The sequence below is a fragment of the Zootoca vivipara genome, chromosome 9 (genome assembly GCF_963506605.1).
Source record: "Zootoca vivipara chromosome 9, rZooViv1.1, whole genome shotgun sequence".
Taxonomy (NCBI): Eukaryota; Metazoa; Chordata; class Lepidosauria; order Squamata; family Lacertidae; genus Zootoca; species Zootoca vivipara.
The window spans coordinates 16,887,579-16,911,403 of record NC_083284.1 but is presented as its reverse complement, the minus strand read 5'-3'; the positions used below and the strand labels follow the sequence as shown (position 1 = coordinate 16,911,403).

The 23,825-nt window shown below is 42.9% G+C and overlaps 1 protein-coding gene across 4 annotated transcripts in view; it reads right to left on the bottom strand.

Annotated features, from left to right (window-relative positions):
- The window catches only part of CCSER1 (coiled-coil serine rich protein 1), a 706,782-nt gene that overhangs the window by 123,242 nt on the left and 559,715 nt on the right, over positions 1-23,825 (bottom strand). Inside the window, exon 10 of one of the 4 annotated variants that reach the window (XM_035113303.2) lies at positions 8,362-22,417. The exons of the other annotated variants lie outside the window; for them this stretch is intronic. Coding sequence (XP_034969194.2) covers positions 22,340-22,417 — 78 coding nt within the window. The 3' untranslated portion in view covers positions 8,362-22,339. Of the gene's footprint in view, positions 1-8,361; positions 22,418-23,825 lie in introns of those variants that run through there. 4 annotated transcript variants of the gene reach the window in all.

Below are 23,825 nucleotides of genomic sequence, written 5' to 3'. Positions count from 1 at the left end.
ATACCAGCCAAGTACTACCTCAGGGCCCCACTTGGGTCCAATGCCAACCCAAGGTGAGTTGGGTAGATCAGGGTAGGGCAAGTACTGTTGTCATTAGAATGTGCAGTGTGCTGGCTGTCATTATTCTGAGGGTGGGATTCAATCACATGCCAAAAATACAGGTTGCATAATTACAATGAATTGGCCCTCTTACCACTGGAGGTTGGTCCATTAGGATGAATGGGGCATCGCCCCAACAGCCTCCTGCACTCCTGTCTTCAGCACAACCAGTCCAAGGGGTGGCACTGACTGTCAGCTTCCTCCTCAGTCTCAGTGTTGCTCTGGTAGAACTCAGCAGGGAGGATGGAGACAAGGCTAGAATTAGTTGGCTCCTCCTGCCATTGGCTTTGGCGCCACCTGCTGTTGGTCTCCCTGCCTTCTGCCCTACCAGTCCCAATGGACACTAGTCACCACTGCTTTCCCCCAGAATCAAACTTCTGACTAGAAAATTCACTGGAAAGTGTGAAACAATAGCTTGACCTGATGCCATATAGCTTTACTCATCCTTTGAAATTCACACCCTTCCAAATTTTGTAGTGCAGTTCTCCAATCAATTATCCAAATGCATTTAGTTGGTAAAGTGTGCATAAAATGTATACATCAGTGAAAATAACACACAGCATGCATTTTATTGAGGAAAGTTACATACCAAAATCTGTATATTGGGAGACATTCACTGAAATACTGCTGAATTTTCATGAGCCTCCCCCTTAAAAAAAAGTGGAGAACTGAACTTAAGCGTGAAAAACAACAACAAATGAGGTAAAAGAATTGACAGTTTCACCTGTCCCTAATCTTGACCTACACATTCTCCCCTGTTTCACCTCTGTCTGGCCCTATATATGAAAAAAAGTATCTTAGAAGCTAACCAATGCCACTGAAAAGTACACTGCTGCTGTTTTCTTTTTTATGCTTTTACATTTCTTTACAGAAACTCACCTAGGAAAACCCTGGAGGCACAGAGCAGGGAAAAAGCTCACAACTGCAATCTCTGACAGTAAAATAATGTGAGAATTTACGATAAGTCTGAAAAATGATGACTCTGTCATTCCCAATACCATTCAGTGTGCAGGAGTCATCATTTTTCATTGAAGACTTCAAGCCAGCAGGTGTGAAGCTTAGCAGGGAGAAACTTTGCATGTGGCATACTGAGATCATCTCCATGCTGGCAGGTGGGGCGGGGGAGAGATGGACAATGGCACTTATTGAAGGGTGCAAGTACATGGATTGGGCAGCTGGTGCAAGCATTTACTGCCCAATCCATTTGCTCTTGGCAAAATAAACCTTTGCACTGCATTTTGCATATGACTCTGCCAAACAAACAAATCTAACACGGAGACTCACTTGCAGTAGGGCCACATTCACACCAAACCAGAGTTGTTAGGAGATCCTTATTTCGCACACAGAGCTGCAGTTCAGTGTGGTTTAACAAACAATCCCTCTTCACATGGAACTCTGGCAATTGAAGCTCTGTGAGGGAAATAGGGCAGAGTAGGGCTGTTGAGGCTGCGGCCTTGGAAAATGGGATGTGCTCTGCGCACTGTCCTGAGGGCCAGACTTAGAGACCTGGAGGACTGTAGTTGGCCTGAGAGCTGCAGGGTGGAGCTTTCTCACATTGCACACCAATGTTCTCATCTGCCACAATATCCCTCTTGCATTCAACCCATGGAAGAGTCCTGATGAACTCCACAAGCTAACCCTTTTATGTCAACTCTTGTGGAATGGAATGGAAATTATTGATTTGTGGAATGGAATGGAAATTATTGATTTCATACTTGTAAACTCTTTAGAAGCTGTTTTGTAAACAAACGTTAGGAGGCTGCTGGATTAGGCCAATGGCCCATCTAGTCCAGCATCCTGTTCTCACAGATGCCCATGGAAAGTTTGCAACCTGAGCGCAAGAGCCCTCTCCTGTCCTGTGTTTTCCAGCAACTGGTACCCAGAAGTATTACTGCCTCAGACTGCAGAGCATAGCCATAGATAGCCTTATCCTCCACAAATAGCTCCAATCCTCTTTTAAAGAATACCCTCCAACATTCCTCTGATGAAAATAGGGACGTCCCATTCCGTAATGATAATTTAACTATTTGTACCCTCCACACCTTATTTGGTTGCCCTAGTTCTCTGGGCAGGTTCCAACATACATAAAAACACAACAGAACTTTAAACATTATAAGAAAAACCTTCCCTATGCAGGATTGCCTTCAGATGGCTCGGGGGTTGGATAACTCCATACCCTCCAACATTTCTCCAATGAAAATAGGGACATCCTAAGGAAGAGTGGGACATTCTGGGATCAAATCAGAAACCGGGACAGCTTCTCGAAATCAGGGACGTCCCTGGCAAATAGGGTCTGTTACTGCTTTCTCTGGGAGTTTAACTCTATGCTGCATGAAGAAGTTCAGTCGTAGCTTGGTTCTCAAACATCTTGGTACGCGTAGGTTTTGGCTCCTGAACACTGAACACCCGGAAGTAAGTGTTCCTGCTTTTGAACGTTCTTTGGGAGCCAAATGTCCAATGCGGCTTCTGCGGCTTCCGATTGAGTGCAGGAAGCTCCTGCAGCCAATCAAAAGTCACGCCTTTGTTTTTGAATGGTTCCGGGAGTCAAACACACTCTCGGAACGGATTAAGTTTGACAGGCAAGGTACATGCTTTTCTGTGTCCTGAATCTTTCAACATAAATTAATAGATTAATGATAAAAAATGATAAATATAAATTAACCACAATAACACCTAGAAGGCCATCTTTTTTCTAAAGAGATTTTGCCCTCTTGGCTTCTCTAAAATGAATTGAGTGAGGGGTGATGGAAAGTAACTGAGAGCACCATGAAGGCCTTTTTGCATCAGCACAGCCGCTTTCTTTCCGCTTTCCTTTCTCTTTCCCATTTAGAAGGAGATAGAAATTTCCTTGCCTGATTTTCTGTTAAACTGCTTCAGTAATAGGACTGGGATGAATTTTAATATAGACTTGATCCCAGTATTCTCTCTCTCTATTTTATTTTTATTTTTTATTTTTAAAGAAGTGGCTGAGATGGGGAATGGCTGTTTTGCAATAGCTGAGAACTATTGCATTTTAGCTGAGGGAATTTAGAGTTAGAAATTTGAAATGAAATGTTTTAGTGCCACGGTTAAAATTCAGTAAGCACTCAATAAAACATGGAGCAGCTCCATTTCATTTTACATTTTATGGAAAGCTCTTTTCAATATATGTGGAAATATGAGTTGCATTTATACCAGTAATGGACAAATATTGCTTTCTAAAAAAACAAACAAAACAAAGCTCCCTATGCATTTCATATTTCTGATCTTCTTTACCCATTTTTGGGAGGGGTAGGATTATTCATCTTTAGGGAACCAGCTCAGTTAAAACATCATGCCAGAGTAGCAATTACAATGACCATCATACAGCAATAACCTCCCATTTCTACAACCCAAAGATACGTCATCTTGCTCAACAGAAGTCAAGGAACATGGAGCAGTTATGGAACTGCTTTTGTGAATGATTTGGTACTTGTTGCCCATGACGAGATCCAGGCAGCTACAAAACTTTATGGATTATCCATAAAATTCTATGATGACAAACTCATTAAAACACACACACTTTAAAAACTAAATTGCACCACATCTTTATTAAAGAACTGATATCTGCAGAGGACACCATATCTATCACTCAGAGACAGGCATAAGTGGATCTGTAAATTTCAGTTTCTCATTTTCCAGCCCTCAGTCCCACCCCCTTTATTTAATTAATTTATCTGCTGCCCTTCCCCTGAGGATCATAGGACAGCTTACATTATACATTCCTGCATCAGTTTGCAATTTTTGAAAAGGCCTTTAACTATCCACGGCCTTTCAGAAGGGGGTGGGATGTTTTAACGTTTTATTGGTATGCTGTCTATTATTATGCTCTGTATTATGTTTCTTTTTATTGCGCTCCATAAAATATGTTCTAAATGTCGTCCACAACCCTGGGATCTCTTGATAAAGGGCGGTATATAACAAATAGGCAAACAAAGTATTGATTTTTCCTCTTGGTGTTAATGTATCTATTGTGGGGCTGAATTGTGTGTCTGTCTGTTTGGTAGAAATAGATTCGCCATATGTCTGGGAAATCCTGGGCATGTCCTTTTTTGGGGGGGCCTATATTCCCATCCAGGTTGGGGATTTTTGCAGTTTATAGTAAATACCTGGAGGGGGGGTTGGGGGGGGGTTAACTATGCCCCAGAAGCGGAAGCAGTCGCTTTAGCTGGAGGTGAGGCCCGCACGCTACCAGCGTTGCTACCAGACCCAAGCATGTCTTTCCTAGCTCAGGCTGGCAGCGGACACTAAGGAAGCCACTGCTACCGCCGCTTCCTGTTCCTGCTCTATTCCATGGTTCCAGAGCCTGAAGTCTGTGAGTAGGGGTGGGGCTGGGAGCGCTAGAGGAGGTGGTGGCAGGGCCTCCTGATGAGAGACCCAGACAGCATTCGGGAGCTGTGCCAGACTGGAGCTGCCAGAGCCCACTTCTCAGGAGCTTCCGCTGCCTCTTCCCTGTTGTGCGATCAGCGTGACGATGGGGGGATCAGTGTGATCAGTGGTTGTGCCCAGCAGGGGGAGGGGGGAGAGGTGAGCAGGTGATTTCCCCCCAAAAGATCAACAACTCATGGCAATCGCCCCCCAAAAAAGCTCAACAACTGGCTTGAGAGCAGTACATGTGAAAAGGATCTAGGAGTCTTGGTAGACCACAAACTTGACATGAGTCAGCAGTGTGATGCAGCAGCTAAAAAAGCCAATGCAATTCTGGGCTGCATCAATAGGAGTATAGCATCTAGATCTAGGGAAGTAATAGTACCACTGTATTCTGCTCTGGTCAGACCTCACTTGGAGTACTGTGTCCAGTTCTGGGCACCACAGTTCAAGAAGGATACTGACAAGCTGGAACATGTCCAGAAGAGGGCAACCAAAATGGTCAAAGGCCTGGAAACGATGCCTTATGAGGAACGACTTAGGGAGCTGGGTATGTTTAGCCTGGAGAAGAGAAGGTTAAGGGGTGATATGATAGCCATGTTCAAATATATGAAAGGATGTCATATGGAGGAGGGAGAAAGATTGTTTTCTGCTGCTCCAGAGAAGCGGACACGGAGCAATGGATTCAAACTTCAAGAAAGAAGATTCCACCTAAAAATTAAGAAGAACTTCCTGACAGTAAGAGCTGTTCGGCAGTGGAATTTGCTACCAAGGAGTGTAGTGGAGTCTCCTTCTTTGGAGGTCTTTAAGCAGAGGCTTGACAGGCATATGTCAAGAATGCTTTGATGGTGTTTCCTGCTTGGCAGGGGGTTGGACTGGATGGCCCTTGTGGTCTCTTCCAACTCTATGATTCTATGATTCTAACTTTTGTTGTGCCGCCGATCGTCCAGATTTTCACTTCATGAAATATGACAAACATGGGTGTAAGTTATTTTAGGTTGTCCTGGGCAAGATAAAGTGATTTATACATTTAGTAAGTAGAAATACATAATTTACAGGGCCAGAATATGCCATGGACCGCCTGATCCCTTATATCCCTACTCACTGAGAGTTTCAGGGGAATCACTGTGAGTGGTTCCCCCACAGTTCAGATGCATGATTAATATCTACCATGAGTCACATGTTCAGTATTGTGTGCCCAATTATATGGGACTCCCTTCCAGTTGAGATCAGACTGGCCCTCTTGCTGCAGAATGTCCAGCACTTACTGAAGACTTTTATCCCAGCAGGCTTCTGGAATTGAACTCTGTTTTTATAGTTCTAACTCATTTTTAGTTTCACTGTATTGAGACAACAATCACCAGTTAGAGACTATTGTAATTAAGTGCTCTATAAATTGACAAAGTTAGCAAAAAGATTTTTTTTAAAGAATGAATTGAGTATTTTTCACTGTATGCTCGATGTTCATTTGCAGGATCAGCACTTAACAAAACTATAATCATGGTTCTAGTTACAGGTAGGTAGCCGTGTTGGTCTGAGTCGAAGCAAAATAAAAAAATTCCTTCAGTAGCACCTTAAAGACCAACTAAGTTTCGTGCATGCACACGAAAGCTCATACCAAAATATAAACTTAGTTGGTCTTTAAGGTGCTACTGAAGGAATTTTTTTATAATCATGGTGCAAGCCTATAATAATCGTCTCTTTCTAGGTTCTTAATCCATTCTGCTCTCTCTAATCCATAGTAACTGAAGAGTCTGCCTTTTATATTGAGAGAACAACCACCCCACTTTGGCAGGTTTGTGCAGGATGCCCAGAGTAAAGTCAAATCAACTGCAGAAATGAAAATGCTGATCTGATAGATCTCCTTTTCAATATCCTGCCTAAGATATGAGCCATTTCCAGCTGACAAAAGAAGAAATCCAGCAGTTTTCACCTACTCACTTTATGCCACTTCCTTGTTATTTCCTAGCAGGATAAGATCATTAAGGCAAAGATCTTTCCCAAGGCTGAGGTACCAAGCATCCTGTCAATTCTCAAAAAGAGATGGCAATACTAGCTTTGGTATATGCACACAATGCAAGATAAAGGCTTTGGTATATGCACACACCAAAAAGACATGTTTTTTTTTCATGATATGATCCAAAGTTCCACTTTAAGGCAGTTTGTAAGCGTGCTTCAACAAGTGAGAAGCTTTGGCAAGTAAACTGGATTTGCCGACTCTGTCGGCAGCCCACTGAATTATTATGAGAAAGGGGTTTATACAGCTCTAGGATAGGAAAGAACATTAAGAAACATATCATACCAAATTGCAAGTTGATGAACAAATCATTCAAGTTTATCCTTCAGCAACCCTAGACCTTAAAAACACAATTAAGTAACTGGCCGGACAACAGAGTGGTTTAGAGAAGTTGGCATATTAGACATGTAATTCTGCAGCCACAGAAGTGAAACAAATGAAGGACAATGACCTTAAACGGGAAGAGGGTCATTTTCAGCCCAAGGGCACATTCTTGATAGAAAACTTTCTGCAGCCATGTGCCAGTGCTTAGCAGGGCAAGGGGGAAAAGTTGATTTGACCAGAGAAAAATACTGACCAGTACAATGGAGATGTCACTTAGATGTAAGCTATATTCTAGCCATGCAAGAGTCAGAGGATTCTGCCTACCCACTTCCATACACACCTCTCCATTCAGGCAAACAAGGAGCATTATCACAATTCAAATACACACCTCAGCCAGGCAAAAACACTCAAGGAGGATGTGGTTCTGAGCTCATGAAGAGTGTGGCCTGGGAGTGAGGATGTGGCCTTCAGAGAATCATGAGGACCAGTTAGAAAGATCTGGAGGACTGTGATTGTCAGCCAGGCCAAAGATTCACCATCCTGCTCTTCAGGGTACAGAAGCCAGAACTCACTGGAACTCAATTCCGACACCATTGCCATTATAACAGAACAAGTGAGGCGTTCATGGTGAATTCTGGCACCTCTTTTTCTAGAAAAATAGCACTGACCAGGAGCTGTGTTCAGTTAAGAAGAGGTCTCTCCTAACATGGATTCCATATGGCACTGTAATTTCTGAATGCAATGAAAAGACAATATGTGTCCAAGATAAATTAAGAAATTTAAGCTTCTTTTGTCTCCTAGCCTTAGCATTCCAGTCATAAAACAAATATCCATTGTCAGCAAGGGCTCCAGAGCCATCATTTCTACCTACTGCACAATTCCTTAATGAGGCAGGTTGTTAAACCATATATCCCATACTTGATAGAGTGTAACAGCTCTGAGGAGTCCATTCTGTTTTTACTCAATAAATTTGCAATTAAGCTTTCTCTTTCCTCCACCCATTTTTTTGATGAAAAACCATCTATTATTCTTCCATGACCTTCCAGTCCATTAGGCAACAATATCATTAGCCTAATTTCCCCTTTCCCCCCAACTACTGCCTACTAATGTGAAATCGTACATCCAAAATCTGTGAAGTGTTACAGGAAGAGATGACCAGACAGTATTTCAGAAAAGCAAATGAGTATGAGAAGCAGAGGTAGACCTAGAACTTTTGCTCTCGACCAGATGCTAACAGTCCACAAGCATCAGGTGGAATTATGAAAATACACATTATATTTTTGCCATGCATTTTGCCATAAGAGGAAAAATTTTTGCTCCTGCATAAACTCCAATTAAAGTAATTATGGCTATCCTGTCCCATAATATCTCTCTCTCTCTCTCTCTCTCCGAGCAGAGGACCATGGTGCTGTCCCCACATGGCGCTGGAACGGCTTGCTGCATCGGCAAACCGCTCTAGCGCCGTGTGGGGATGGCGCCAGGACCCTCCGCCCGCGGCTGCAGCTGCAAGTGGAGGGTCCTGGCGCCACCCCCACTTAGCGCTGGAGCGCTGCCGCTCGGCCTGGAAGTCGGGGCTGCGCCGAGTGTCACCCCCTCCAGGGTGGCACCTGGGGCAGACCGCTCCCATCGCCCCCCTTGCTACGCCAGTGCTCCCATGGGGATGTAACACTTGCGGATCTAATGACAATAGCCAGTTCTGCCCTGCCCCCTCCCACCTGTCATTAAGCACCATTCCATGGCCCCATGCTTCCGACTGCTGCCATTAATAGCACCAGCTGTATCATTCTAATTACTCCATTTTCTGCATGCGCCATGGGGTTTCTGCAGTGGTAACCCCCCCACACACACACACCAGCAAAGGCTAGCAAAAATCAGCAGCCAGTCATTTCTGCCATAGCCTAACTCCCTCCATCAGTAAATATCAGGGGGTTAGGATTGCACTGCTAATCTTTATTGCTATGGCATTGGCACACCTCTCAGTATGGAAAACATTTCTCCTTCTAGATTTCCATCTTTCCCCCCCACTTTCCTACTAAATTCCTTAAAAGCACCAAACAACTTATTCGTTTCCCAAATGCTTTCAAGAGTTGCACAACCGACCCCCTTTACTTCCCTTTCACCATCATTTTAAAAACAAATTATAATTGTTTTAAGTGTGCAGACCTGAACTGGTTGGGGCCAGCTGGACAAACATGGGGTGAGTGCACTTGAAAGATACAAAAAGGCTAGCAGGGAATTTCATCAGTGCACATCAGCAGGGATTTAAAATTCTTTTAATGTGCAGCAGTGCCCAGCTTTAAAAGAGTGTCTTAATGCGCATTAGCATGCACATTAATTCACAGCAAAAGGTATTAAAATTTATTTTAATGTGTTCTAGCATGTGTGTCAGCACACAGCAACGACTTAGAAAAAGATGTATAAGGCATGAGCAACGTCCTTTCAAGTTTGAGAAAGGGGAGGGGAAGTGCCAAGGGAGTAGATGATTTTAGGAATAATGGCTGCAAAAAGTCACAAAGCACATTGTTAGAGAGTGGATCTTATGGACTTTTTTTCAGAGCCATAATCTCGCACAGGTCACATGACTCATCCAGGAGTGCAGCCTGGAAGATGTGCTTTCAGGTTTTGGGTCAGAACATGTTGGAGGGTATGAATATACAGGTAGTACAGCATCCTGCTCTCACAGTGGCCAACCTGTGGAAAGCCCACAAATGGTATCCAAGCACAAGAGCATTTGCTTCTCTTGCAGTTTCCAGCAACTGGTATTCAGAAGGGTACTGCCTCTGACCATGGACATACAGTATGGCCATCCTGGGCCTGAGTGTGATTTCTGGCACCCATTTGCAGATATCTTCCTTGGTACCCAACAAGTTTATCTGCTGAAATTCACGTGAAACAAGTCTTGTATTACAAACAACACAAGGCTTTTTCCAAACCGAATTGCTGGTGAGGGGGGAAGTTTGAGCATACGTGTGTGCAAGGTTGAGGTGTAGGCATAGCTGCAGCATGCACAGGAAGCCCGGCAGAGTTTCTCCAGTTTGGAAATGTCCCCATGGTCCCTAAAAGGTTGGCCATCCCAGGTATATCTGCACTGCATTGTGCAGGACTGGATAAACATGTCAAGGACAATTCCGAAATTTATCTCCATTGGGAATAAGGAAGATACTTAGTTTGCAGTTCCTGAAGGATCATTCAAACCAAAACACAGCTAGCTTTCAAAATTCATACTTTCCTGAATTCTGTGATGCAGTTTTACAACTTGCCCCCTCCACAAAAACATATAAAATTGCCTTAAATGTGTGTATCAAAATGTTACTATATGAGTGAAACATTAGAAATACATTATGTTAAAGAAAGTTGCTTTGAGAAATGTAAGGTAAATGTAAAGGGACCTCTGGCCATTAGGTCCAGTCGTGACCGACTCTGGGGTTGCGGCGCTCATCTCGTACAGCGTACAGTTTCCGGGTCATGTGGCCAGCATGACTAAGCTGCTTCTGGCGAACCAGAACAGCACATGGAAATGCTGTTTACCTTCCCGCCAGAGCGGTACCTATTTATCTACTTGCACTTGACGTGCTTTCGAACTGCTAGGTTGGCAGGAGCAGGGACCAAGCAACGGGAGCTCACCCTGTCGCGGCGATTCGAACCGCTGACCTTCTGATCAGCAAGCCCTAGGCTCTGTGGTTTAGACCACAGCACCACCCGCATCCCTTGAGAAATGTAGTTTAAGAAAAATTGAATTAGAAATGTGGTGTATTGGGATAAATGCATACAAAAAGTCTGACAGATTTTCATGAAAACTCTTTTTAAATGCAATATGAAAATGTTGGCAAACTGAACTTAAATGAGAAAAGCTTGACTTCTCAGATACTTCCATCCCTAGTCTCCATCTACATTTGTGTGTGACTTTTTTCACAGAAGCACCCTTAAAAATAACGACTGGAGCTAGACCCAGTACCATTATCTAAAATACAGAGTTCCATTAATCTTAACTACTAGAATTCAAAACAGTGCTGGTGGCAACAACTGTGGTTTCATTTCCAGGCCAAGGGTCAAGACCTACCGATAAAGGATGGAACAGAAGCAAAAGGCCATTGGCTGGCTCTTTATTAAAATGCCCAGACAACCACTGTCTTACAATACACACGGCTGTCCTGATCTAAACTCCTTTGTCTCAAGTCCAGAAAAAGAAGAAAATAAACATCATGCCTCACAGGGTTCTGTATGCATCTCATTACATGCTGAGAAAAGGATATCCTTCACAATATGATGCAGTTCAGGAGCATGAAGGGCAAATTTAAAAAATAAATAAAAATGGGGGGAACAGATTTGCAATTGGGCTTTCTTTATATTACCACTGACAGCATGGGCTCACTTTATACACCATTGCTGTTCATGTCAAAGACACACAGCTAGTTTATTGCTTATTTTATTGCTGTTTTATTGTAGACAATAAGAGGCAGCTGAACCAGCATGAAGGGCAGAAATAGCATTGGAATTTCACTCTCTTATATTGACAGGACATTCACTTTATACAGATTTGCTATTCCCTCACGTCAAAGACTGTTGCACATTTGATTGCATAGTAATGCACTTTTGAATGCTCTGTGATATCTGGTACTGGTCATAAACATTTATCTATCTCTGTAGTACATGCATATTTAAATATATCTATCTTACATCTTTATGCAATTGTGCCTACTAGAGATAGTAATATTTATAAAACAGGAAAACTGATGTAATATATAATACTCCCAGATTGGATCAAACTGAGTTCTAATGTTTGCATTTGCTTGCCTTGCTTAGAAAAAGGTAAGGTTCAAGAAGGTTCAGGACCCATTTAACAGCCTATGAACTTCAACCCAGCTCGCTTGAGACGGCGGTTTCTGCTCTATTTTCCTCACTGTGTTTAAGACATTGCAAAGGGAAACAAGAAATTGACTGCAAAATTGTGTATCATATATATTTTCCTGATCTGTGAAAAAAAATGAGAAGAAGCTCATGCATTGCAACCAAAAATATACACATCTGTCACCCTAAAATCTAAATGTCATATAGGTTGAGATGAATACCAGCTGCCTAACTCACGGGGAATACTTGTCGGTAACTACCTGCTGCCAGTTCACAATGCAAGTTTTACTATTCAGCTGCTGGAGTGAAGTGGGTGCCATTCATTATCTCACAGGGGAAAGAACAACATGTTCAGCAAACATTGGTGTCCGTGGGGTGAGCTGAGTCCAGGAGGAAGGGCCATGGCTCAGTGGTAGAACAACTGATTTGTATCAGAAGGTCCCATGTTCAATCCATGGCAGACCCCTGTAAAACCCTGGTGAGCCAGTATGGACAGTACTGAAGTAGAGGGGCCAATGGCAGGTTCCTATGTCAGGGGGTGTTTTTGTTGGGAGTTCTTTGGTTGAGAAAGAGGTTTTGCCTCTCGCCTGCATCCTGTGCCATAGAATTTTATGGCATATGGTGTGATTCAAATTCAATGTCTATATACACAGCTTCACTGCTTCATTTGAACAACCCAGCTCTGGGGTTGCATTTCTTGATCATGTTAGAATAGGGCCCCAAACCTGAGATATATGAAGTAAAATACAACTTATGCATGGCGGGCACCCAAGGGCTTCAAAAACCTAAGAAAAATATGCGCACACATGAAGACACATACACAGGGACACACACACTCTTCTTATCTTGTTTTCCCCTTCTTTGCTCATGGCTGCTGCATTTCACAAATATTATCCCCACCACTACTGTACCTAACATTAGCTTTAATTTCCTGAGCGGCTTACTGCAAGATGCTGAACAAGGGCAGGAATCACAGCTCTCATTTGGCCTTCAGATGCAATCTTGATTGACTATGTGATGGTGACGTAACTCCAAATAAGAGTGAGGCAATGTTTTCTTTTGTTGCTCTGAACTGGCTTTGTCACTCTGCCACATGGCCATATCTGATTGGCCTCTTGGCACTGTTACGAAGCAGAATTAGAGAGCAGCTACACATTGCTTGCTGCACTCCCTATGGCATGGTGCAGCTGGGAGGGGGGGGGTCATCATCATCACAACATTTTCCACACCGCCTATAACCATAGCTGCCAAGTTTTCCCTTTTCTCGCGAGGAAGCCTATTCAGCATAATGGAATTTCCCTTTAAAAAAGGGAGAACTTGGCAGCTATGCCTATAACATTGAATAGGGCCCTGTTCTCAGTTTTCTCTACAAATAAGGGAGACCCTTCTGGGGGGACCCTTTCATAGCCCTTGAATAAAGCTGCAGACTTGCACTGGAAGAGATTCTGGGCTCAGCTCTGAAGTATTTTTCACTGAAAGTATAGATAACTTCAATCACAATCCACACAGTCCCTCTAGTCTCATAGAAACGTTATCACAGCGGGAACAAGCTAATGCTTCATTTTCCCTGATTGAATTTCATAAAGTTTCACAACTGGAGGTTTCTCCTTGTATCTGTGTTAGGATTTTCCCCTATAATTTTTTCTCAATGACGGAAGAGCACCAGCAGCTTTTTCCCAATGACAGTACACAGGGTTCCAGGTGCCTTCTGGTGTTCTAAACACGACTTCCATCCTTGTTCTAAAAGGGCTACTTTATTAAAAGGGCTACATTGAAATTCACATACTTTGCTGCTTATATAGGCTGATTGTTACACAAACTATATGTACCCCTGCCTGAATCAAAGGAAAGATGGCTGCAAAGCACCAGCTATTTACATGATTAAACATCATTTCTACGGTGTCCCAACATGGCATCTTTTGCTTTATCCAACACATCTCACCTTTTGTTTTCAATGGAGCCCCAAGATGACTTATGAAACAAAAAGGGAAAACAAGATAATATTGGAGAATCACAGTTAAAAATAAATAAATCAGCAGCTATCATAGCTATTTAAAATTGCCTTTGCCAATCTGACACCTTCCAGATGTTTTAGATCACAACTCCCAACAGTTCCAGACATTACACTGGGGCTGTTGGAAATTGCAATCTTAAGCAGATATTGCAAGGTACCAGATTGGCAAGGGCTGGTTGGGGAAGGTTCCTATGCCACATGGCCAAGGAAATGAAAACATTTTAAATTATCCACCTGAAGAATAAATAAGATGGCCCTTCGCTTGTTCCAAATATCACACTATCAGAACATCACACTATTATGCATGAGGTTATTTTGGAATAACCACTGGGCATTTGATCTACTGGTTAAATTTCGGTTTGAGTTTTAGCAAGTCAATATGTTTGTCCACAGACCCTACTTACAAGGACTGCAAGCACTTCAAGGTTGCTTTGGAGAGGAGTCAGTGAAGTTGCTGTCTTGTGAATCTATGTGAAAGCAACATAAAAAATACTCCCCACGAAGTAGACACTTTCACATATTCCTTCATGCTCCCATATACACAAGCTCCAGGAATGCAGAAGCTCCAAGGATAATTCCAGTCACTTCTCTCTATTTTGCCTGACATCCAGAAACATTTTCAAAATGAAGATTTAGATCAAGCCATGTATTATTAGACTTGCAGTAAATGTGCACAATTTTGCATGATGAGATATTAAGATTTCCAAAGAAGGCAGGCAATGAACATTAGGGGCACAATCCAGGCAAAGCTGGGTATTAAGTCATATTGATTTTGTGCCACTTAGGTACACCTCCCGTGTTATTAAAAAACAGCTGCTTTTAGATTACTTCCTAGCTGACATATCTTTGTGCATAATATTAAGGAATCCCAGAAATTGACTAGAAAGTACCTCATCTGTTTCTGCACTGTAGTTAACAATTTTACTTGCCTAGAAAAAACTTGACTGATGGACACACACACACACACACACACACACGGAATTCCTTAGCTAGTTTCATGGAAGTGTGGATTTAATTTTCTGCAGACCTGCCAATACAGTACAACAGCCTTTGCCAACCTTGTTCCTTCCAGGTGTTTTGGGCTGCAAATCCCATCAGCCATGCTAGCTAAGACTGATGCAAGCTGTAGTCCAAACAACTGGAGGCTACAGACTTGTGATGACTGCAGTGGAGCATGTTGTTAAAGGAACTGCATTAGCTTGTGTTTACACAATAATGATGTAATTCAATTGGAAAATATTGGGTGAAAATATTTGTGTCCTGCAAAAGCACTTAAAAAAATGCCTTTTGAGGGACGCTTTTGAAACGGAGGATACAAAGACAAAGTGGGGATGCTGGAAGCAGAAAGGGAGCAGTTGTTTTCTTCAAAGGCTGCTGGGGAAAAGGAAAAGGAAGTAGGCAGAACTCCATGCGGCTGTGGCTGGGAGAGACAGCACGAAGACTGGCTGCCACTTTGGGCCCAAACTTGCTGAAGCTATGAGAGGAGCAATGAGAGACCCTCCTGGGACATAATCTTCTTCACCCTCTTCACTGAAGGCTTCAAGTATAAATACGTGTAAAATAAACCATGCTTCTTGGCGCCTTGATTTCCAAATGGAAACCCAACCCTGGTTAAATGCAGAGACCCATGGAATCTCTTGCTACCCCTTGGCAGAGACCGGGCTGGCCATAAATTTGAATCAATATAGCTAGTGTTTCCTGAAGGTGGACAAGCCTGGGAAACACTGATTTATTCATGAGACGTAATGAAACACATATTTGCATTTTAATAAACTTCACAGTTTCAACTAACAAGTGAATTCCCACTGGAAAGGGACAAATCTTTGCAAGCTAAGATCCATGGAGGCCCATGCAGGCCCATGCACAAATCAGTTTGGCATACAGATGAGGTGGTCTGTTATTGTTATTTCTGACACCGGTGGCTTGTACCTCTGCAACAGAATTCCTCCGGACACTGAGGAGGCTTTTCATTGGGTAAAGGAAAGCTGCCACAGAGAGAGGGAGGCTGAAAAGATGTGGTTTGTTTATGGAACACTGCACATGGCGCTTTGGATTCTGGTCTACGTTCTTCATAATACTAAACATGATGGTTCAGAAGTTTTAGAAGGAAGTGGATGTAATGACTGGGTTGAAGTGATTGGTTTGTGCTCTTCTATCAAAGTCTAGGAGACATATGTTTCACCCCCCTAAATTGTTTAGGACTCCTTCTTGAGGGTTACTTCGTTTTCACCCAGGCAATATCTGTCTCCATGGAAACAGAAAGAGCAGTGAGAATGCAGAACTCGGCTGGCAGATTCTAAACCCTATTCCTACTTCTGTTTTGACTGACAGAGAAACTTGTTCAACAATTACCAGGAAGGGGCAGGGAAGAAGAATCTGATACTGCATGGGTTAACAAATATTGTCTCTTCCCTTCATACGAATCATTGATTTTTCTGGGGAAATTTAATTTTAAGAAGCATGAAGTGCTAAATGAAAATCTGTTTGATGAATACAACACAATTGTATTTTTAAATTAGCCTGCCTCTAGGACTAATGAGAGGGATTTAAAAACCAAAGCAATAAGATAATGAACAAAACCAAATATACACGCCAAAGATCAGACGGAAGGTACATGGCATGACTTTTTACAAATGGGCTCTAAGTCAGTTTCAGGTACTCTCTCATGTATGTTTCCAGTGTTTTAGAATGAATGCTGTTTTTTAAAACTTTCATTCTGCTAATAGCAGTTTCCATGGAAACAAGAAAGAACACCACAACCACTGGGAGAAGAATTAGAGGCATCTATATATTTAGCCCACTATAAGGAAGATAAGAGGCCATGCTCCAAATTAATGGCAAAATATCCTTTGATTTATGTGGGAGCATGGAAGAACAAAAACACTTGGAAATTTAATTTTTCAGCTTGGAGACATAGCCACTCCTTATCCCAATTAAAAGCTTCCCACACATTCCAAGTTTAGGTAAATGTAAAGGGACCCCTGACCATTAGGTCCAGTCGTGACCGACTCTGGGGTTGCGCGCTCATCTCGCATTATTGGCCGAGGGAGCCGGCGTATAGCTTCCAGGCCATGTGGCCAGCATGACAAAGCCACTTCTGACAAACCAGAGCAGCACATGGAAACGCCGTTTACCTTCCCGCTGTAGCAGTTCCTATTTATCTACTTGCATTTTGACGTGCTTTTGAACTGCTAGGTTGGCAGGAGCTGGGACCAAGCAACGGGAGCTCACCCCGTCACAGGGATTCGAACCGCTGACCTTCTGATCAGCAAGCCCTAGGCTCAGTGGTTTAACCACAGTGCCACCTGGGTCCCAAGTTTAGGAATGGACAATTAAAAACTCCATTGAGGTTGCAATCCTATACAGGAATCTCACCCCCAGTTGCATGTGATTGACTCACGCACAACCTCTTATATGCAGGGAAATATATAAAAATAATTCCATTCAAACCTGGAAATGGTGGGAAAGAACTGGAGAGTCCTTGTGGCTCACAAGGAGATTCTCCCTGGAGCCTGAAGAGGACATCAGTGAGGGCAGCCAGGTGCAGATGGGAACCATGGGAGGAGGACCTGAATACAAAAGCACTCTCTCCACCTGCAGTTTCCAGGAACTGATATTCCAAAACATCTTATTTCTGGCAGTTGAGATGGAACACAGCCATCAAGGTTAGCATCTACAGTTAGCCTCGTTCTCCACAAATCTGTCTAATCCTCCTTTTAAGCCGCCCAAGTTGGTGGCCATTAGTATTTCTTGTAGGAGCAAATTCCATAGTTTAACTGTGCACTCTATGAAGAAGTATTTTCTTAGTCACACACACATGCATTATGCACCAACCAACTTTAAAAAGGAATAAGATGGAGGCGCTTTCCCCTCACCCTCAGATCCTCAGTCCTTGATTACTTCATGCCTACAGAAAACATTTGCTCAGATCTATCTGTCTCCAAATGTAAGTTAAAAAGAAGTCCTGTAAGACACCTCATACAACCATCCTTTTAAGGCTGAATAAGAGACTGAAAGACTACGATGGTACCTCGGTTTATGAACACAATTGGTTCCGGAAGTCTGTTCATAAACTGAAGCGTTCATAAACTGAAGTGAACTTTCCCATTGAAAATAATGGAAAGTGGATTAATCCGTTCCAGACAGTCCGCGGAGTACTTAAACTGAAACGTTCATAAACTGAAGCAAACTTTCCCATTGAAAGTAATGGAAAGTGGATTAATCCGTTCCAGACGGGTCCGCGGAGTACTTAAACTGAAGCGTTCATAAACTGAAGCATGGGTGTAATTGGTTCCGGAAGTCTGTTCATAAACTGAAGCGTCCATAAACTGAAGCAAACTTTCCCATTGAAAGTAATGGAAAATGAATTAATCCGTTCCAGATGGGTCCGCGGCATTCATAAACCGAAAATTCATAAACCGAGGTGTTCATAAACTGAGGTTCCACTGTACTCTGTTTCGTTAATAAATTCTGATCTAGACATCTGCACTTATAGGGGTGAAAGTTTACAATGTGTCATGTGAGCTTTTGTGTTAAACAGAAGTCTTTCCTCTGGCTGAATGTAATTAAAAACAGGGAAATAGATGTTTCTGGCTGGGAGAGGGCAGAGTTTAGCTCTGCCTGCAGTCTGTTCAGTCTTAAGGTGACAGCAGAAAAAGTTCCTGCAGACCAAAATTTAAAAGTGTGCCTCATTTCTGCACAGGGTTTTTTGTCGTGACCGTTCTCTAAAGTGGTTTACATAAAATATCAAGTATGGTGCACTAAAGGAACAGGTCAGAAGCATGATATCGTGCACATTCTTATGCACATCTAGTCAAAAGTAAATCTCATTAATTTTAGTTTATTCCCAGGTTAAGTGTTTTCTAGAGCAGTTACTAAATTCTGTATGGCATCAGTTCTGAAGGACAAAATTTGACTCAAGGACCAGAGCTCAACAGGTCTTGGTAACAGAACCTATTTTGAATGCCGTATCTCAGTCAAAGGAATATAACCTCAGAGCATGAGTAGTATGCTCTGTATCCACCAGCAGGCTTCAAACATGAAGAGCCTCCATATTTTGAGGATCAGAGCAAAGAGCTTGGGAAGTGCAAGGATAAGACCCACAATAAAATGAGGCAATATAAAGAAAGACATCATCATTTGTCCCCTGGAAAAATCATTAGGCCAGTGAACTACAGAAACTATTTTCACTATACCATTTACAAACAAGTTCAGGTAATTAAAACCACCAGCAAGTACTCATAATTCCAGGCGCACTCCTTCTGACATTTCCAAAGATATCTGTCCCAGTGACAAACAACAAGCTCAGTAAAACTTTGCCAAATTGGGTCCTCCCTAACAAGAGGGCACATATTGCGGTGAGACCTGGCAACCAGGCCCTGTTGTGGGTGGGAACATTGGAGCGGCCACAACACCCTATTGATGGTCCCTCGATCTTGGGTGCAATTGGGCAAGCGGGATGCCAGTCAAAGTGACCGAGGGACCACTATTTAAGCCGATGCACGTGTCCCTGAGCTTCCTCTTTTGGGCTCAGTGCATCGGAACACCCACCCACCTCTCCCTATATTTAGGGCTTGCGCTTGACCTTGCTATGCCATCCTGTGTCGCCTGTCATTGGGACAGGGGCACAGCAGGAATTTCCCCCACTTGGCTGATTGGCTGGTGCCACTTGGGTTTTGCCTGCCGCATAGCAAATCATCACAACTTGTAAGGTTGCAGATAGGCTCTGGTTCAGGTGGATAGGGGTGGCAGGATGCCTAGCCATCCCTAGCCATCCTTTAAGAAGGAATACACAGACTCATGGTTGGTCTTCCCTGTGAGGGGTTGTGCCCGGAGCCTGAGTCCAGTATACATCTGGGTGGAGGCCTAGCAGGGCTTGCCGTCTGTCCCAGGTGTTCACCCAAGGCTGACCTATGGTTGGTGCCCAGGGTCAGCACTGCCTGCAGGGGTGCAGGGAGCTAGTCGAACCAGAGCCTATGCAACCACTCACTTGATTGTAATCAATAAAGTCATGGCCTAAATTCTGCCAAAAACCAAACCAAAAATTTGAGTTTTGTCTGAATTTATTTCTGGGGGTGGTTAAAAGGTCTCCACACGCAAATGCTCCTTTTGTGTAACTGAGCATGTACACGCCTGCTTTTTTTTTACTCAAAGCACATAGGAGGCAAGCACCAGTAAATAAACAACACAAGAGATTTCCTCACACTCGTTCAGTGGCAGCAGTGCAGGACTTCTTCTAAAGATCATAGCAGCTAGGCGGTGTTTCGGTGGGCTAGGGCTGAGAGAGAATACAACTTGTGGAAGTGTCAAACTGCCTATACGAGTCAAGAGATCTTGTTCTCTGACCCCCTCTGCAAATTCTCATCACCTCATCCCCTTCTGCAATCAAGCCTCCTCTGGCTGGAATGAACCATGCAGTTTCCTTTTGGACACTTCCCCCCTCCTTTCACCTCTTCTCGGGGAAAAAAAAAAACCCCACAGCCACTCTATACCAGGAGTGTGCAATCTTCTGCTACACAGTAGGGTGAATCTACCCTTCTAGGATCTACCTTGAGTATCAGTTCAATGCCAATTTGTTCATAGCCTCCATTATAACAGCTTTTTGGGCCACAATTCTCAACTTTCTTTTGCATGTGTAAGTGACCTAGAAGTTTGAGTCACTGCCCCCCAGCCTGCAATTTCTGCTTACCTACAAGTACTGGCTCTTTCATTGTGTTCACTAATGATCATAGGATCCACAAGATCATAGGAAGCAGGATGAGTCAGATCACTGCTCCTTCTAGTTCAGTACTACCTAGACCAGGTGCCCTCCAGATGTCTTGGACTGTAACTCTCATCAGCCCCACCCAGCATGGCCAGTAGACAGGGCTGATGGAAAACATATTTGTTCATTTAGAAATATTGACCATTTAATCACTGGACTCTTTAAGCAGTGTATGTGATAAAATTATTGACAGAACCCGGCTAAAAGCCACAAAACTCCTATCAATAATAGTAGTCTAAAACAGGCTGGGGAAGGCTGGCTGGAGCCGACTTGCAGTGTCTCTCAAGAGCTTTGCTCTGAGCTACTGTCATTCACTGTATAATCTTCTCAGGACCAAGGAGGTTGCATGTTTACCAGAAGTAAAGATACAATAGCGGCATCATTCCATTAGAGGAAATATCAGGTGAAGGGAAATCTCATGGATGCATCTACCAATAATTTTGAGGACCATGAAATCCTGTGTCAAGATCTAGACAGGCATGTTTGCTTTGGATGAAAAGCGTGTCGACATCTCAAAATCCAGCTCTTATTAAATTCCTCCTCCACCACCGTGAGGACATCTTGTTCCCATCAACCACCTCACAGAAAGCTGCTCTCCTTTAATTAATCCAGGCATTCAGAAAGCAAGAGTATTAACGAGGAGTAATTCCTCATCTCCTTCTACCTTCATTAATAATAGCACAGTTAATCCTTCCATCCTTTCTCAGGAGCCGTAATTCCATCTAGCAAAGTCAAACTCTTCCCATTGTGTCACAAGGGAGAGACCGTCATCACACAGATTACATTACTTCTGTTTTCACAAGACCCGTATCAGCAGACAAATGTTATTAAGCACCTTTTTTTACCCCAATTGATCCATATTATCAGCCTCGGTGAATGTGATGCAAGCAACAAGACTGGCAACAATGAAATAGAAGCATTGTTTCAACTGGACTGCACTTGGTGAAGAAGCCAGCAATGTCATGTGATGATGAATTGGCAAATTGGCATTCATCGCCGTGATGCATTGTGCGATAACCATAATTGATGCAGTGCACTGCTGTAGCATATTATGTGCATGTGGAACAGAATGGATGCCCCGCAAATGGACACGCTAATGGGGAAAGGCAAAGAGAGGGGAGGGTGGGAGGAAGAAAGAGGCAGAAGTGGGATTCGGAAAAAGAAAAAGTTCTAAAAGTCAGACTACCTTTGGAGGTTCTGCATGTTTAACCTACACCGATCTCATTTGTAACACACTGATCTTAAGACAAGCAGGTTGGTTGGCAGGTAACTCACTCTGCACTGTCATTAGAACTGAAAAACTAATTCTATGATCTTGCAAAATTCTACCTTTTCGTACGGAGTAGGTAGCTTATTATTGCAACTTCCTAGATGTCTCAGGTGCTCTCTGCAGGTTAATCAGAAGCAATGGCCGCACAGCAGCCAAGGTGGCGTAGCCTTGACTGGAAGCTGCTTAAAACTGCATTTTAAAATAATAGTAAAAAAAGACCTAACAAGTTGTTTTAGATTTTGCTTGCCTGACTGAGGGTAATTGGACAGGAAATTTTAACAAGAAGCTAGAAACAAGGTCCTTAACTAGCCTCAATTTCGTATGGCACCAGCTTCAACAGAATGCATGATGGCTCAAGCCAAACAAGCATCTTTCTTCAGACTTTGAGTCATCGTGGAGTTTTTCCAACTTTCATCATAGCTCTATGGAGCACAGGGGTTGCCCTCATTGACAGCTGCACTGGACGAAGGACAGACCGAATAAGGAAAGAAGGGTGTGTTGTTAGCTGCAAACACGTTACAGGCAATATGCAACACTGCTGGTTGCATATAGACCTTGGGGTGTGTCATCTCTATCAGCATGCCATGCTATACAGCACATGAACACATATAGTCATCTTTACAACACAGAGCAGAATTTAAGAGACTCACATAATTGCCTGCGAGAAGGAACAGGAGCACTTCCATAAGCTGTGCCCTGTAAATAAAACACATTTTTTTTGGAGCAAGGGGTGTCAGCATTTAATAGTCACAGCAAATTAAAAATGGCAAGGAAATGATGGCACTAAAAGAGAGGAAGAGAAAGAGAGACTTCCGACAAATAACGCATCTTGTTTACCAGAGAGGGAAAGAAATTACAGCATATGACAGGCACTTTCAAACTTGTCAGAAATCAGGCTGAGTGAAAAGGAGAGTGCATGGATTACATATTAATGTGGCCTCCTTAAGAGAACAAGTTCCTTTACCCAAGATGCTTAACTGAAGTTGTTGAGCGCTGTTTGTTTCCAGGTTCTCTAATAGTCCACAAGTGCTTATGTAAAACAAGAATCAGGTTCCCACAGTCTTCCAGAGTTTTCGGGGAATGTGTTATATGAATGCCTTAAATTTTGTGACCATCAACCATTTCACAAGAATTCAGTTTCTGTGAATGTTTGAAATGTCAGGGATGGCTGAGTGGATGTTGACAGCTATCTAAGTAGTCATTTGTGCATGTATGAAAACCAGGACATGTAGAGTTAGCATAGACTCAGGCTGCATTCACATGCCAGCTTGTTCTGTTTCCCTGGCGTCTACCTAACCATTAATTCCTGCATTATATTCCATCTTTCACACAATATAAAAGCTACTTCCAGAAATATAGCAGAATATAGTCCATCTTTGGTGCCCATTTCCTGTTACATGCTTCCCGGGGGGGGGGGGGCACACTGGCAAATAACATGGAAATGAATGCTAAACTTGCACTATATTCTGCTTTATTTCATGCCATGTGACAGCTCATGTATAATGAGGAAATGAGCAGTTAAGGGAACATTGGGAAAAATGGAATAAACTGCTGTGTGAATGCAGCCACAAATAGGCAATCATACAATTCACGTGTGGTTTTCAGTAGTCACATGTTAACATTGACAGTGACCATATTTTGAACATTCACGAAAGAATGAGTCGCCAAGCCAAATTCCACCTTGTTTCTTCCCCCCTATCTTGTGGCAAAAAACCACACATATCTGAATCCTGTCCAGTTCAGTTCAGAGCTTGCTCTGATCACAGGAAGGGTCATGACTTTTTCAGTCCAGGCCAGTTGAGGAGAGTACACCACAGTGCAAGAAGGAGGTTGACAAGAATAATGCCAGAGGAGATACAAAAGATCAGAAAATGTCTAGAAGGTGAATTTTTGTTGTTGCAATAAGATAGGAAAGATAAAGGGACTGCTTGTGATTTGCCCAGAGAAAAGAGACGGGTTGGTACAGTGGAGAAGAAGAATCCTAGCATGTAAGAAATGTTGAAAAGATACAGAAAGAATAGGCAGTGTTCATTATCCTAACCCAAGAGTATAACAACAACAACAACAACAACAACAACAACAACAACAACAACAACAACAACAA